Genomic DNA, 17013 nt, shown 5'->3' on the forward strand with positions numbered 1-17013 from the left:
TTTAATTTATACTTGTAATAAAATTTTGTTTTCTATAAAGTATAATTTTTTTAAACTTCAAAACTTAATAATCACATTTTGTGAACCATTTGTGAGTAGCATTACATTTTATAGACTTCAATAATGGTTTCTCACTTTAATGTAAAACTGAATTTTTAAAAAAATGTCTTGCAAAACCTAGTTTTGTAGTATTCCTTCTTTCTTATTTGGTATATGTAGGAAAAATTTAAGACTGTTGGAGCTTTGCATTTTAATGTTCAATATACATTTCAAACTTTTATCTAAACTTTTAGATACATATCAGGGGGTTTTGGGGGGTTTTGTTTTGTTTTGCTTTTTTTTTTTTTTTTTTTTTTTTGTAGAAAGCATGTTACCAATAATTTGTTTTGCAGGCTTATTAAATGTTTTACCAAGCATTCTCCAAATTATATTTTTTTATTTTCTCTAATGTTTTGCAGGCACCTGAATGGACAGAAGAGGACCTCAGCCAGCTGACAAGAAGTATGGTTAAGTTCCCAGGAGGGACCCCTGGTCGATGGGAAAAGATTGCCCACGAATTGGGTCGATCTGTGACAGATGTGAGTTCACTCAGATTTGCATTGTATGGAGAATGACAAACCAGAACAAGCCAACTATGTAGGAGGCAGACATAGATGGGTCCTACATTGTCTTTGGAGAAAGGCTGCAATTCTTTGAGGACCTGGAAGTGAACCATTAATGAAATAAGCAAGAAGCAGATGTGAGTCAGTCCCCTGGTCCACAATTAACAGCTGTGTGAGGAATTCTAGTGTTTGGCCGACTTAAGCTACTGAAACCTAATCACAGAAAAACAATGCCAGGTTTTGTGTTTATAGTGACCCTTTAATTGTAGAAAAGATAGTTCTCAAACTGATCAAAATTAGAGATTATATTTCAGCTGGATCTTTTTAACGTTGTACAGATTGCTAGTGTATTTAGACAGGTGGTTTGGATTAATTAAATGAGCACTAGTCCTATAATACAAATAGAATGTTTGACTTTTTATTTCAAGGTTGATACTAACCATTCATTTTGACAAGCTGTGTGTCTATGTGGTATGACCATTCACATCTGTGTATGACCATTCATTCGTATGTAGGTGTGAATGGCCAAACCTAACATTTAGAGGATAATTTACCTATAAAGGTTTTTTTACTTAACACTTTAAGTGCTTTAATTCAGGAAATTTAGAGGATCTTTAGACATACTTAGTAAACATTTAATTGAAATTTAGAAAAAAACTTTCAGTGGTGAAATTGATATTTTCATAAATAGTAAATATTTTTTACTAAATTTACTTTAACTATATTCTATAGATCTAAAAATACTTAAGGAATTACTAAAAGCAAAGATTTAAAATTTTCCCTTCATTTCTGTTAATATGCTTTTAGGTCTTTTTTGATAACACAAACCTTTAAAAAGAACTGAAAATTTTTATTAAACACAGCTACCAAAGACAAACAAACAAAAAACTGGTACTATAAGCTATAAGCTTAACTTTCATAGTAAACTTCACTTTTTAAATTTAGAAACAAACATACAAACATTACTGCCAAGTTTTCGGAGGATTTTTTTTTTTCTTTTTTTCTCTTTGAATAGGAACTTCTTTGAAACTTTAAATTATATGTATGAATATTGTTACTACATACATCTTTTTAAAGTCACATTTAAAACTGTTTGGATATCTATAAATGTTTGCATTATTTTCACTTTACAGTTAAAGTATTATCATGGGGAAAATAGCTATTGTATCCTGTAACAAATTTTTTTGCTGTTTCATGAGGAGGCCAGTACTTTAATAACTGGAAAACCTTATAAGGTTTTCCTTTCTTCTACTTAGAATGTTGCTAAAGTGTACATTTTATTTTCTCATTAAGTATGTGTGTAAAAGATAAGTTAATAATGACTTATCAGTGAATATCAGACCACATTAAAGGATTCCATGGTTGATGTTTTAAGTATTATGACCCTGCAGTTTTATACAGCTGCTAGTAATATAGTGATTAACACAAATTACTAATTTCTAGAAAGTTATAAAACATTGGTCAAAAGGGCCCAAAACTTTTAGTTCAGTTGTTTAATGAAGACGTACGTTAATTTTGTCTCCTTTGAAGACAGCACTACTTCTAATTTTTTATGTAATATTTTTAGTTAATGCTAAAGGGAAATAGGAAATTAAGTAATATTTTAAATTAATTTGTTGTCATTAAAATCTGATTAAAATTTTTCTGTATTTTTTAGAGTAGAGAAAGTTTTAAAAAATGTTAAGAATATCCCTAATATAACCACAGAACCTCATAGATCTAGAATATCTATATTTAATTTGCAATAGTAGTGTTGGTACAAGGGCATCTTTTTAAACTTTGGAAAATTCATCCTGTTTTTTTCCTCCCTAGGCCTCCCCAAGGGAGACTTATATCATGCCTGCATATGTGACTTTTTCAGTTGTTCATTTATGTGTGCTACCAAGTATTAGTTCTGTTTCATAATATCAAAAGTACCTTGAATGAACCTAAACTTTTGTAGCAACAAAAAATTGTAACTTTTCTTCTATGTCAGCATTTATCACATTGCATTTTTATCCTGTGAGCATCATCTCCATAGCTGCACTATACATTTCATTTTAGTAACTTATGCAGACAGACAGACAGACAGACACACACACACACACACACACACACACACACAGCATAAATCATTCTTTCTAAAAGAGAACAGGTGTGCAAGGATTCAGCAAACTCCTTTCAAGGACACATAGGAATGACTTGTGAATCACATTGAAGCACCTGAAATGGGTTCAGCTAATAGAGTTCCTTCAGTAGAATGTTAACTGAAAGTTAATCACACTTTAAAAGAACACTTGGGCTTCTTTGTGGCTTATGGTGTTAATCGGGTTTGATTTCAGTAAGTATTTGATTATGGAAAAGAAGCCAGGTTCTCTCCTTTTTCCTCTGCATACTGACCCTGTCACCTGACCAGTTTGCCCCTGCTCTTCACAGCTGTCCTTTGACCTGGTTTCCTTGCTGAATTTGTAGCTTCAGGCTTGCTTCTCTTTCCTTCAAGAAACAATTAACCTTTTGGGGAGAGAGGTGAAAGTGCGACAGTGGTGGAATCTATATGGTTCTTTATTTGGATTGACAGATTATAGTGAAAAACCTACTTTATTCCTCAATTAAGAAGAAAATTAATTATATTAATTCACATAATTAGCAGAGTTAGATTACTAAATTCTACTCTAGAGAAGTATAAGCAATGTTTTTCACTTTTTAAAAAATTGACACAAAGTACATTTTAATTTAGATATACCTATACTCTAAGACCTGTTTTATTAAGGATTAAATATTTTAAATGTTAATACATGCCTTTCAGCAAATAATTTTAGTAACCACAAAGGACACTTAAATTGTAAAAACAACAGAGGAAACAAAAACTGTCTGGCATGTTAAACCAACTTTAATGTGATTATTAACTGCAGGTTTTCTAAATTAAGGTCAGGGAGCCTCATATTTCTAACTTGTGGAGTAGTGTTATTCTCTTGCCTGAAAGGATGTAAACTGATTCTCCTTCTCTCTGTGGTCACTAACCTCTTGCATTCTGGTTGTGATAACAGATTCATTGGAGATTTTCTGCTTGCCTAGAAAAGGTCCAGCTAAGCAGCAAAACAAAAGACAGGTGGCTAAATTTAAACAGACTGTTATAATTAGCTTAGTGCCATAGTGTGAGGCAAGAGGTTTGTAGTTAGATAAGCATCCCACTATGCCAGTGAGGAGGAAGAAGGTAAGATTTTATACAGCTACCACTAGGATAGAGATAGATGATGAGGATTTTGGGGGAAATTTATATATCATTATGGTGGTTGTTTCAGAAACCCTAAAGTAAACCAGGAGTAGTGGCACACACTCCTGCTACTCAGGAGGCTGGGACAGGAGGATTCGAAAGTTCAAGGCCAGCCTGGGCAACTTGGTGAGACCCTGTCTCAAAATTAAAAATAAAAAGGACTGGGGATATAGCTCAGAAACACTCCTAGGTCAATCCCACTACTGAAAAAAAAAAAAAAAAAAAAAATCCTAAGTGAATTGTTACATTGGAAACAAGCTTTGTGGTCTATCAGTGCACTAAATATATAGTTATTCTTTTGACTAATATGTTATACTGTTAGTTTTAGAGTTATACTGGTCCTGCCCAGAATTGTAAGGATGACAGGATTGTCTTTTGGTTTTCCATTTTCATCCTCATAGACCCTTACCAACTTCCTACTGGAGTAGTTCTTATTCTGAGTTTGGTCCATATTTCTCTCCCTCCATTGTTTCTTATCTTCTCAACTTCACAACCTTCGAAGACATTTAAATGTTAGACTGGAATGAGTGCTTTATCCCATTATCTTTGCTAGATGAGTCACTAGCTAATTTGATACACATTTTTCAATATTAATAGATGATAATTTAATGTTATTACATATCATACACACACAGTATTTAAAATCTTCAAGTTCCTATCCCAAGGATCTACATGATTGGGGAAGGCATTACAAACAATCTGATTGCCTATTTGGAGGCAGAGTGCTATTTGGAGGTAGTAGGACCTTTTGTGTCCATCAGACAAAACTACATAATCAATTACTAATCTCTCCATTGGTGTGACTGAAGTTTTGTTACATATTACATAGTGATTACCACAAACCTTTTTCCCCCTCTAGTTAGATAAAGAATTTTCAGTTTTAGCTATATTATATGAGATATATAGATATAGATGGGTAGTGCTGGGAAAGTTTTCTTGAGTTGGATTTTTTTCAGTTTTAATTTATGACAGTTGTTTTGAGGATTAGTTGTGAAATTCTAACATTAGTTTTTTAACATCTTTTGAAATCGTATAATTTTTCTCATATGACCTAATGAGAAGGAATAGGTTGTCAAAGTCCTTTCTTTGCATTTCCAGGATAAATTCTACTTGATTATATAAAATTATTCTTTTAATGAACAGTGAGATTTAACTTGTTTGTTGGGGGCTATGCCATGCGGACTTGCCAAGATGGCGCCTGGCAGCCAGCCAGAAGTTGATCACATCCATGGTACTCGTGCACAGGTGTTCCCAGTGCTCCTGCTCGCGCCTGCTCGTGATTGGACAGCTGGCTCCTCGCCTGATCTCAACTGGCGTGGCCCCGCCCTCCACCTCCTGGAGGGAATATAAGCGGACAGTAGATAGAAGGCAAAAAGCAGCAGCTAGCAGAAAGAAGCGGCAAGCAGAAAGAGAAGCAGCGAGTAGGGGGCAGCGGCAGAAGGCAGATCGCAGAGCAGAGAACTAAGAACACACCTTTAGGTTGCAGATCACAGATAGGCAGATAGCAGTACTCAGGACACATCACTAAAGCACCTTAGGTAGACACACCCTTAGTTCACAGGATGCAGGACGCACCTTTAAGAAGTAGCAGAACTAAGAAGATATGTGTAGTCTCTCTCTCTCTCCTCTCAAAGCAAGTAAGCCTCATTTCCTCTATCCTCTATAAACAAGCAAACAAGGAAGGAAGCAGCTCAGAAATAGAAGTAGCACAGTTTCCAGTCCACCACCCATAAAGACCCGTGCAAATTGTTGCTGCAGGCGGTGACAAAAATCCACAAATTTGGTACCGCAAAGAGTCAGCAACACTTGTTGATTTAAATTCTTGCATTTGTATGCACAAATGAGAATGTTATAGAAATTTTGAACTTTACTAGTTGGATATATATAGGTAGGCAGCCTTCTAGAATTATTCTAGCCTACTCAGATTATTTCATTATATAAACCTTCTGGCATCTAGATAGTCAAGAAAATATTGAATTCATAATACAACAGGATACCATGAAAAAAATTAGAGCAAAAATGAATATCAAGTAGCAAAAACAAATGAAGTAGAATGACTGAAAGCTATCATTAAGAAAATCTCCTGGAGAACAGAATAAAAAGACAAATTGTTTTAAAATAACGTAGAAAGGAAATTCAGGGAATTTCCAGGAAGTCCAAATATGACTAGAAGGAATTCCAGTAAGAGAGACAGAGAAAACAGAGGCAAGATCTTTGCTCAGTAAATAATGTTTTCCAGAATGTAAGGACACCTGAGACAGCTTTGTGAGAGCTTTCCAAAGTCAAGTGGGCTACATAGACAAGGTCCTGGGAAAATTTATGAATATCAAGAATATGTAGACCTTCAAAGTTTCTATGAAGATACCTCTGAAGTAAGGCAAAATGTAATGATAAAAATTACAGCAACAATAGATTCTGAGAGACCAGGGGAAAATGCCTTCTTAGTTCTGAGGGGAAATGTTCTGAATTCAGAACAGACTGAGTACAATGGCAAATACATGAGGTAAAGACTTGTTACCCTTTCTTAGAAGTTTTCCTGAGGTTGTATCCAGGAAAAAGAGGGATGAATCAAAGAAGACAAAATGGGATCTAAGAAATGGTGGATCCAGCCCAGTGAACAGAAATCACTGCACTCCACAGCCACACAGCAGGCAAGAGAGCCGTAAGATCAAATTGAAATAGGAGCACTATGGACTGCGTGTCTGAGACCCTGGGAAGAGGGAGATCTATAGAACATACAGTATGACTGAGAACTTGGAAAAATGTATACATGGAAACAGGAATCTAGAAACTCCACAAAGTACAGAAACCCATAAAATAAGGAAAGTCCAGATTTCAGTAAAGAGCAGAGTGATTGAGCAAAGGAACGTGATCCTGCCAGCATTCTCCTTTGAGTAGCACAGGAAGCGTTATCCCAGCACATTATTTGTCACAACAATGGATAGTATTTACCAGGTCACAATTGTGTAATATACAAAACGACTTTTCATATTTTAACAATTTTACATATTTCCCAAACAGGTTTTCAGTTTTTAAAATCTACAAATTGTGGAAGACTCTGGCATGTTGTTCACCAAAATATGTTCTTTCTTTCCTCTTTAGTGATGGATTTATAGTTAGGCGCATATGCACCCAACAGCACTGTTATTCCCAAGCCTCCCAACCTCTGATATGACTGTGTTACTCTCTTCAGAAGAACATAATGGAAGTATTGTGCATTTGTAGGAGCTCTTATTCATTTTTCCTTTGCACTGAGCTAGAACACTAATTTGTCTGCAACTAAACTAATTTTCCATGCAGGCAAAGACAGTTTCCTTAAGGGATTATGAAGAAGAGCAATGGAAAGAACCTGCATGTGTAGAGTAAAACTCATGGACAGGGACAGGTAATATGAAGAAAGATAAAGCAGGGTAAAAGGACAGAAATTGAAGGCAGTTGCCATTTAGAAACAGGGTTCTAGTCCTCCCTAAGTGGTGATAAATATGAGCAGAGATGGAAAAGTGAGGGAGCAGGTTTGTTTGAGAATGGGCATTGCAGGTAGAGGAAATAGCACTTACTAAGACTGTGAGGCTAGAGAAGGCTTGGGGTCTGCAGGGTCAAGCCGAGACCAATATGATCTGCAAAGGAGTGAGTAGAAGGAGATTACTGAAGATGAGACCAAGAGATAGTGAGTCTATAAAGACCTTTTTGGCCAAGGTAAAGATTTTGGATTTTACTCTGAGTGAGATGGGAAAGCACTGGAAGAGTGCAGACAAAGGAGGACAAGCTCCAGAAGCAGCTGCTTTCCCAGACTCCCTTTTGAATATATGAACCACAGAGATATTCAGGGTCTCATGAAGCTCTAGTGGACCACTCACGCACTTTCTTTACTACTCATTGAAACAAAGTATATTTGAAAATTGCATGAAACATTTTCTTTATGTGGTTCCCTTTTAAGATTCTTAAGTATTTTTTCTGTATCATGTTAAAATGTCCTCTCTTTTATTAGTATACTGAGTCTGTAATTTGTACTTACTTATCAGAACCAGTATTTTACTGAGAGGATAGTATCTGCTTTAAAGCTTAATTCTCATTTACTAGTTACAGTCACATGCACTTTGAATACTATGGATGATCTTATTCATAAAAAAGTTGGTTTTGTTATGGTGTGGTAATAGCATCAGACTTTATTGTAGGGATTTATTTTATTGCCTGGAAATTACTTGCTAACTTCTTATTTACAGCTTGGAGCAACAGCAAGTCCATAGACCCTTGAGCAGATACTTACATGTTAATGCAGTTTAAAAATCACTTCCTGCTCCTAAAATTTTGGGGAAACAATTAAGAAAAGAAGATGGGTGAATATATATATAGGATTGTTAAGAATATTCACTGGATGGAATAATAATCTCTACAAAACTATACTATTGTCTGTTGGCAAAAGTATTTTTTCCCAGTAAATGGCCATCTACACTATTTATAGAGATAATCAGTTAATGAAAGGTCCCCTTTTTTTTATGGTTAAGATGAACACAATTATCTCTTATATTTTTCTATCCAGAGAATCCAGAGAAAATTTTTAAGACATTGGAGAAATAATAAGAATGAATAGCACTGCTTTCTACTAGTTGGAAACATTTTCAAGTGCTTTATTTAATGCTCAGGTAACAGAGTGCCACTTTGTATTGGAAAGCCACAGTAGTTTTCAGTTATAAGAAGTGCTAAATTCAAATGGAAAGTTGATCAAAAGTAAAGGCAACAAATACAAATGATGAACCTCTCAGTTACTGAATTTAAAAAAAGTACTTAAAATATCAAGTCAGCTGAAATCTGAAAAAAATGTGACTGAAGGTTATTACTAGTAATCAACTTTTTTTTTCTGAGTTATCTGAAGAAGGCAGGAATATGAGCATATACTTTGGATAGCTCAGAAAATAGGAAAGTTCTTTAAATTGAGCAGAAGTATGTAACCATATAACTATCTACTAACCCTAGCTCTACCCTGTGGATTATAATTTCCATTTTGCTAATTTAATATTCTATTATTTTCATCAGTGTGTTCACTAGAGGGAATGAAACCTATTTTTAATTTTTTTTTCCATTCACTCTACCTTAACCAATGTCTTAGACTGGATCATAGAGCCCCTGTTTATTAAGAATTTAAAGATAAATTTGGGCAATAGAGTGGTTATAAAATGTTTTCTACTTGATCTCAGAACATAGTGAAACATATTCTCCCACAGCTCTGCAATCCATGTGACTGCTAATACACATGGATATTAGTGTTTTGTCCACAAGCCTACCAAGTAACCCATAATATTAATTGCTCAGATAGGTCATCTTTGTGAGGCCTTTGTAGAAGGATCTGTTTTCTTCCCACAGGATACTAGAAAAAAGTCCTGAACACAGCTTGTTACAATCCTCAATTAAGTCAGGGACCATATCTTCTGCAATTTCATATGATTCCAGAATGAATTGCTAGAAAATTCATTATAGACCATGTGAGAAAATAACATTAAAGGTTTCAAGAGTAAATTGGCCCCCACATTATGGAAATCATTCCAAATGTGTGGGAGGAGAGAAGTCGATTTGGTGATGACCATGTCCACCCACAAACATGTTAACTTTCCTAAAGTGGCATGGTATCTTACTCAGACACCTTGAATGGAGCTTTATATTAGGCCACTAATTCTTTGGAAACTTCTTTCTCAGTTGCAGATGCCAAACTTCCTCCAAACAAAAACATTTTGTCATCATCTGCCATGTAAATACCTCCTCCTGAGTCAGAAACTGAGAAGAGAAATTCTTAATAAAAAGGGGACACTTGCAGTTATCATTTTTAGAGAACCATCTCATGACATCAGAAAATAGACTCAGCAAAGAGACTAGAATATTATAGTAATTATTGAACCACATTGAATTAGAAAATTGTATTTTGCTTCTAATGAACATGTTTTAAGTTCTAAGTTGCCTTTTAAGTGAGAGTGAAAAGGTATGGCTCCAAGATGATTAGTGATGATAGTGATGTTCCCTCATGTTCATTATTTTACACTGAGAATATGGTGGACTGTGATTATGTGTAGTAGACAGTATGAAAAGACTCTAGCCAAGTAGTCTCAATCCAAGTCATTGATTCTACAAACAGAAAACTTGTTCTTGGCTACATATTGGAGACTCTGGATCAGTATGATCTGTGTCCTAATACTGGAATGTCGATACTAAATGAATGATTTCAACCTCACATATCATTGGAATTTGCTTCTTAAAGAGGATCCTGAAATTGAGTCTATTTGGTTTAAGAAAAATACATTAACATATTTAATAAATATTAGCCCTTCATATATAAAGGGAGAAAAGATTTGTGTGAAAGTCTGTGTCATGACTCTAAGATGTCAGAGAATTGTATGTGTCTCAGTTAAGAGATTCTACAGCCAAATATATTTGTGATTTTGCTAATTGACCTCAAATGAAGTTTTCTGAACTCCTTACGTGACCATTCATATTATAACTTGAGTACAAACAGGAATCAGAAAATAAGATCTAAAAGATAAGCCATTAGCTTTTCTGAGAATTGGGCTATTGTGCTTCCTCTGCTGTTTAGGTACAATATAAAATATTCTGTATCTTTTTACATCTTTGGTAAATTTTAAAGTTGAAAAAAATTTACGGGCTGGGGTTGTGGCTCAGTGGCAGAGTACTTGCCTGGCACGTGTGAGGCACTGGGTTCAATTCTCAGCACTGCATATAAATAAATAAAAAGATCCACAAACAACTAAAAAATATTTTTAAAAATTTACTAGAGATAAAGAGGGACATTTTGTAATGATAAAAAGCTAATCCAGTTGGACACAGTCGTACATACCTGTAATCCCAGCAGCTAGGGAGGCTGAGGCAGGAGGATCTCAAGTTCAAAGCCATCATCAGCATCTTAGTGCTAAACAATTTAGCAAGACCCTGTCTCAAAATAAAGAATAAAAAGGACTGGGGATGCGGATCAGTGGTTGAGTGTCCCTGGGCTCAATCCCTGGCACCAAGACTAAATAAATAAAAACTAATCCAGGAAGATAAAACAATTATAAATATTTATGTGCCTGATAAAAGAACACCAAAATACACAAAAGAAAAAACTGACAAAACTGAAGGTAGATATAAATAATTCAGTAATAATGATTTAAATTTCAATACCTCACTTCGAATAATTGGATAAGTAGTTAGATTAATAAGGAAGAACTGAAAGATGTGATAAACCAACTAGACCTAATACATACTTCTAAAACAGTCTAACAATAAAATATACATTCTTCTTAAGTACACATGGAACATCCTGCAAAATAGACCATATCCTAGGCTATCAGATAAACCTTAGTCAGTAAGTGTAAAAGGATGAAAATAGTACAAATGATATTAGTGATCAGGCACTGGAAAAATATTGGGAAGCTCAAGAAGTATGTGGAAATTAAACAACACACTCCTAAATAACCAGCAGTTCAAAGGAAAATCATAAGAGGAGTCAGAAAATTCTTAGAGATGAATGAAAATGAAGGCACAACATACTAAATTTTAGGGAATGCAGCCAACAGTTCTTAGAGGGTACTTTGTAACTCTAAGTGCCTATGTTAAGAAAGAAGAAAAATATCAAGTAATTAACTCACCTTCCATCTAAAGATACTAGAAAAAGAACAAAGTGTATACCTAAATCAAGCAGAAATTAATGATACAGAGCTTGGAAGCAGTGCCAAATGCTTATAATTGTAGTGACTCAGGAGGCTGAGGCAGGAGGATCACAGGTTCAAGACCACCCTTGGCAACTTAGCAATACTCTAACTCAAAGTAAAAAATGAAAAGCGTTGGGGATGTAACACAGTGGTAAAACACCTGAGGGTTCAATCCCCAGGACCAGTATCAAAAATAAAATATAAAATAAGAAAGAAAGACAGAAAAAGAAATTAATGACCTTGAGAAAAGTAAGGCATTAGAGAAAAATCAATGAAATAAAAAGCTGACTCATTCAAATTATCAAGAGAATTCACATACAATTAGTAAGATGAGTCAAGAAAAAAAGAGATTTAAATTGCTGGAGACGAATGAGAAAAGAGACATTTCTACCAACCTTACAGAAATAAAAAGGATTTTAAAGGAATACTCTTATGAATAAATGCATGCCAAAAAATTAGATGTCTAATTTTTCTAATATAGATGAAATGAACAAATTCCTAGAAAAACACAAACTGCTAAAACTGAAATCAAGAAAAAATTGATAGAAGAAATAGATCTATAAAAAGTGAAAGGTTGAATCAGTAATCAAAATCCTATACACAGGGAAAGGCCCAGGCCAAATGACTTCACCCCTGAATTCTTCCAAACATTTAAAAACTTAAAACCATAGTTGCCTAATGTGCAATGAGACCTGGGTTGTATTTCCAGCACCGCAAAACAAAACAAAAAAATCTTTATTTCACAACTCTTAAAAAAATAAAAGAGGGATGACGACTACTCCTCACTTCATTTTGTGATACTTTAATTCAAGACCAGATAAAAAGAGGGGGAAAATGTGATGCAATTTGGAATACAGATGCAAAAGTCCCTCCACAAAATACCAGCGAACTGAATACAGCAATTCATAAAAAGAATTCTTTATCATGATCAAGTGGGATCAAGGTAGGTTCACCATCTGAAAATCTAATGTAAATACCTCGTGTCAGGAGAATAAAAAGCGGTACCACATGATCGTCTTAATAGATACATTTGACAAAATGCAGCTTGTGGGCAGAATAAAAACATTCAACAAAAGGAATAAAAGGGAAGTGTCTTAACCAGATAAAGAGCGTTTGCTAAAACCCTACGGCTCATGCCATGCTTACCGGTGAAAGACGATGCTTTGCTGCCATTAGCAGGAACAAAACACGGATGTCTCTTCTGCTTCTTTTCAACATTTTTTGTACTGGAGGTCCTGGCTGGCACAGTCATACAAGAAAAATAAAATTGGAAAAGAAGAAGTAAAACAATCTCTATTTACAGATGACATGGTTCGATATGTAAAAAACCATAATGAATCCACTAAATAACCATTGAAACTAAGAAACCAGTTTAGTTTGGTTACAGGATACATATCAGATATCAGATTTTGCTACATACATACCAAAATCAGTTTTATTTTTATAAACTTGCAGTGGACAGCCTGAAAATGAAATTTCATTCTTGGTAGCATTAAAAAAAATTAAACAAAATAGGGATAAATTTAACAAGCAAAGTGGAAAACCTTACTTCTGAAAACTACAAAACATTGTAAAAGAAATTAAAGATTGAAGTAAATGGAAAATATTCCATGTTCAGGAATTAGAAGGCTTTTATTAAAAATTAAAAAGTAAATACATTCAGACCACATCAAAATTTAAAACTTTCATGCCTCAAATGACACCATCAAGGAAGTAAAAAGAAAAGCTGGGCACAGTGGTACACACTCGTAATCCAAGCAACTTGGGAGGCTAAAGCAGAAGGATCCCAAATTCAAGGCCAGCCTCAGCAATTTAATAAGACCCTGTCTCAAAATAAAAAAGGGCTAGGGATGTAGCTCAGTGGTAAAGCATCCCTAGCTTCAACCCCCAGTACCCCCCCAAAAAAACCACAAAGATAGTAAAAAGAGAATGTACTCATGCATGTTATATCTGATAAAATACATGTACTCAGAATACATAGAAAAAACTAAGAATTCAATAACAAATAACCTAAATAAACAGTGGATACAGGAGATGAATAGATGTTCCTCCAGTGAAAATACACACATGACCAATAAAAATCCAACATGGCCAGGTACAGTGGCACATACCTCTTGAGAGCTGCATTATTCATAATAGCCAAAGGATAGAAACAACATAAATGTCTATTAACTGATGAATGGGTAGACAAAATGTGGCATATCTGTACAATAGAATATTATTCAGCAGGAAAAAAAAAAGAAAATACTATTACTTAGCACAACTTTAGTGAATCTTGAAAACATTACAGGAAAGTAAAAGAACCCAGTACAAAAAGCCCAATATTATATGATTCCATTCATATGAAATTCCAGAATAGAGAAATCTATAGAGACAGTAGCTTAATGTTTGATTAGTGCTTGGTGGGGAATGGGTTGGGTTAAGGGATGGGGATGCATAGCTAAAGGGTAGGGTTTCTTTTTGTGATAAAAATGTTCAGTAATTGATTCAACACATTTGTAAATATACTAAAAACTATTGTATTGTATACTTTAAGTGAGAAAACCATATGATATATGAATTATATCTTAATAAAGAAATGTTTTTTTTTAAATGGGAGAGCTTTGTGTAATATTTTGGAATAATCTCAAAAATATTTGTTAAGAAAACAAGATGCAAGAAAAAAATTATTCCACATTCTGTACATTCTTATAGTTACATGAATCTAAAATGGGTTAAAATTCATAGAACTATACAACAAAAAAGAAAAAAGGCAATGTTTTGTATGATAACATTTAAAAAAATTAAATCTTATTAGGCATGATGTCACACTCGTGGAATTGTAGTGATTCAACAGGCCAAGGCAGGAGGATCACAAGTTCAAGGCCAGTCTCAACATCTAGGCAAGACCCTAAACAACTTAGTAAGATCCTGTCTCAAAATAAAAAGTAAAAGGACTGGGGATGTGGCTCAATGATAAAGCACCTATGGGTTCAATCCCTGGTCAAAAACATAGACAAAAAAAAAAATTTTTTTTTTTAATATTTGTTTAGTTGTAGATGAACCCAGTACCTTTATTTGTTTATTTATTTATTTATTTCTATGTGGTGCTGAGGATTGTACCCAGTGCCTCACAGTGCTAGGCAAGCGCTCTACCACTGAGCCACAACGCCAGCCCAAAAAAAAAAAAAATTGGGAGAACAAGGATTAATTGTGATAAGAGCTGATGTCGTGATAGTGGACATCAGAGAACTGCTCAAGAAGAAAGGCATATTTGAAGGCACATGCTTATGGAGAGCTTTGATGAAAGAAGGAAGACATTTCAGAACATGTCAATGATGGACAAAAGTAGAGGACAGTGCCCTGAGGATTCCTGACATATGGGGCAGCATTAATTGGTTCTCCTGAACTGAAACATACAAATAGGAAAGAGAATAGAGTCAGAGTGTGAAATCCCTTGCAAGTTAGGCTCAGAATTGAACACTTATATAATCAGTGATTGGCCTAATGCAGACTGATTCAGGTGGTGGGACCAGTACAGGAGGAAGGAGGGACTTGGTAAGACGGATACTGCGAAGAACTTGGCAATGGGTTATGGATGGAGAAGAAATCTAAAAATTGATTCAGCATTTGGTCTTATGTGAATGGAGTGACAATACTTTTAAGAAAAAGAGGAGAAGCGTAGAACTTGTTTTGGAAGAGAAGTTGATGAGTTTAGTTTGGGTTTTGTTTACTCTAAGGAGCTAATAGATCTATAAGAAATCTAATGGCAGTTAGAGGGAAGCCATTTAGTAGAAGAGAAAGAGTACTTGACCTGTTTGTCTATAAATGAGAGCTTTTTTTCAAAAGGTGATATGTTATAGTGAATGAGACCAAAGATTTTAGATCTCTGCATCCCTAGGTTCAACCTTAGACATTATTTATTTTCTTTAAGCCTCAGATTTTGTACAATGGGGATAAGAATTTTATACCTACCTAATATGGCTGCTGTGAACAATGGGTATATATACACACACACATGCCTGTCTTATTTAGAACACAGCCTGGTACATAGGTTCTTTTCAGATCCAATGATCCATGTTATGTTGTTAATTCCTGAGAGATTGGCATTCCAAGGTAGTGGACAGGACTAGAGACAAAGGTTAATAATTTGTTTTTAAAGATATTGTTGAATAGATAGAATGAGACAATAAAGGAGAAAATGGGCAGAACTATAAAATGGCAAGAGCAGGAGTATGGAAGAGGAGCCCGTGATGGAACATTCAGAGAGAGAGAGACAAAGAACTAGGAGATTCTCCCATGAAAGCCAAGTGGAATAGATTAAAATAATATCAAGGGAACATTGTTTTAGAGCACAGCCCATTTAAGTCAAGTTTGGAGGTTTATGGGATGTAACTGATAGACCAGAAGGTGAAGATAAAAGCAAAGGAAATTTAATTTATGGGGCATAGTTTTGTGAGGATTCAAGTGACAGCTTTAGCTCAAGAGGAAGGAAGATAATTTTTTTCTTTAATTTGGACTGAAAGGAGGGAAGGATATGTGGTAGTACAGTTCAAATTTTGAATTGGAAAATTTGGAAGTCGAGGACCCTCATGTTGAATAACTTCAATTTGTTTCTACTAAAGAGGAAGCAAGGTTATCTGCAGAGAGAGAAGTTTGGGAATGAAATGAGTATTTCTAAGCAACATTAAATGTTTTCTCTATTTCTGCCCTTTGTATGAATGGAAAACAAGTGATTTACTTCAATTATAATAGGGGTATTTACTGAGCCTTTAACATCTGCCAGGTATCATGCAAAGAGTTTGTTTCAATTTGAGACATCCATAAGAGGCAAGTGGTATTAGGAATATTACCCACATATTAGAGAGGGACTACTTGTGACAAAAAGAGAATATTGCTCAAGGTTTCCCAGCTGATAAGAAGTGGAACCAAGTTTGATTACCAGTCTACCTAACTTGAAGCTCCTAACAATCATACTTTCTGCAGTTTTATTTTCAAATTTTATTAATGCAGTGAAATATGTTGGTTCAAGAATATTTGTGGATTAATGGAATAGAAAACCTTACAGAAATAGTTCATGTATACAATAGAATATAAATTTAATAAAGTCAATATTTTAAATTGAGAAAAGATATCTTGTTAGAGATGCATTGAGGCAAACAACTTCATTTAAACATTTTTAATTTTGACCCCATTTTTTAAAAATATAGAAATCAGAGCAGCAGTTGTCCATGGCAGAGTAGAAAGAGGACTTTCTGGAGTAATAAGAATGTTCTACAATTTGGGAAGTTATTGACTTAAATCTATTTTTTAAAGAAACTCACTGAATTGTACATGTAAAATCATACGCTCTGTAAATTTTCTCTTTGAAAAGGGAAATGTATGTGTGGATAGATCTCCAAGACATTGTTAAATGGAAAATGCAAACTAGAGACTGAAACATACAATATGGTACCATTTGTTTAAAAATAAAGTCGAAAAGAAT

General features: G+C 34.6%; 1 protein-coding gene across 2 annotated transcripts in view; it reads left to right on the forward strand.

The window, feature by feature from the left end:
• The window catches only part of Dnajc1 (DnaJ heat shock protein family (Hsp40) member C1), a 194350-nt gene that overhangs the window by 167968 nt on the left and 9369 nt on the right, over positions 1 to 17013 (forward strand). For both annotated transcript variants that reach the window (XM_047520377.1, XM_047520378.1), the window contains one exon: positions 459 to 578. In XM_047520377.1, the coding sequence (XP_047376333.1) occupies positions 459 to 578 (120 nt within the window). The remainder of the gene's footprint in view (positions 1 to 458; positions 579 to 17013) is intronic.

The sequence above is a fragment of the Sciurus carolinensis genome, chromosome 12 (genome assembly GCF_902686445.1).
Source record: "Sciurus carolinensis chromosome 12, mSciCar1.2, whole genome shotgun sequence".
Lineage (NCBI taxonomy): Eukaryota > Metazoa > Chordata > Mammalia > Rodentia > Sciuridae > Sciurus > Sciurus carolinensis.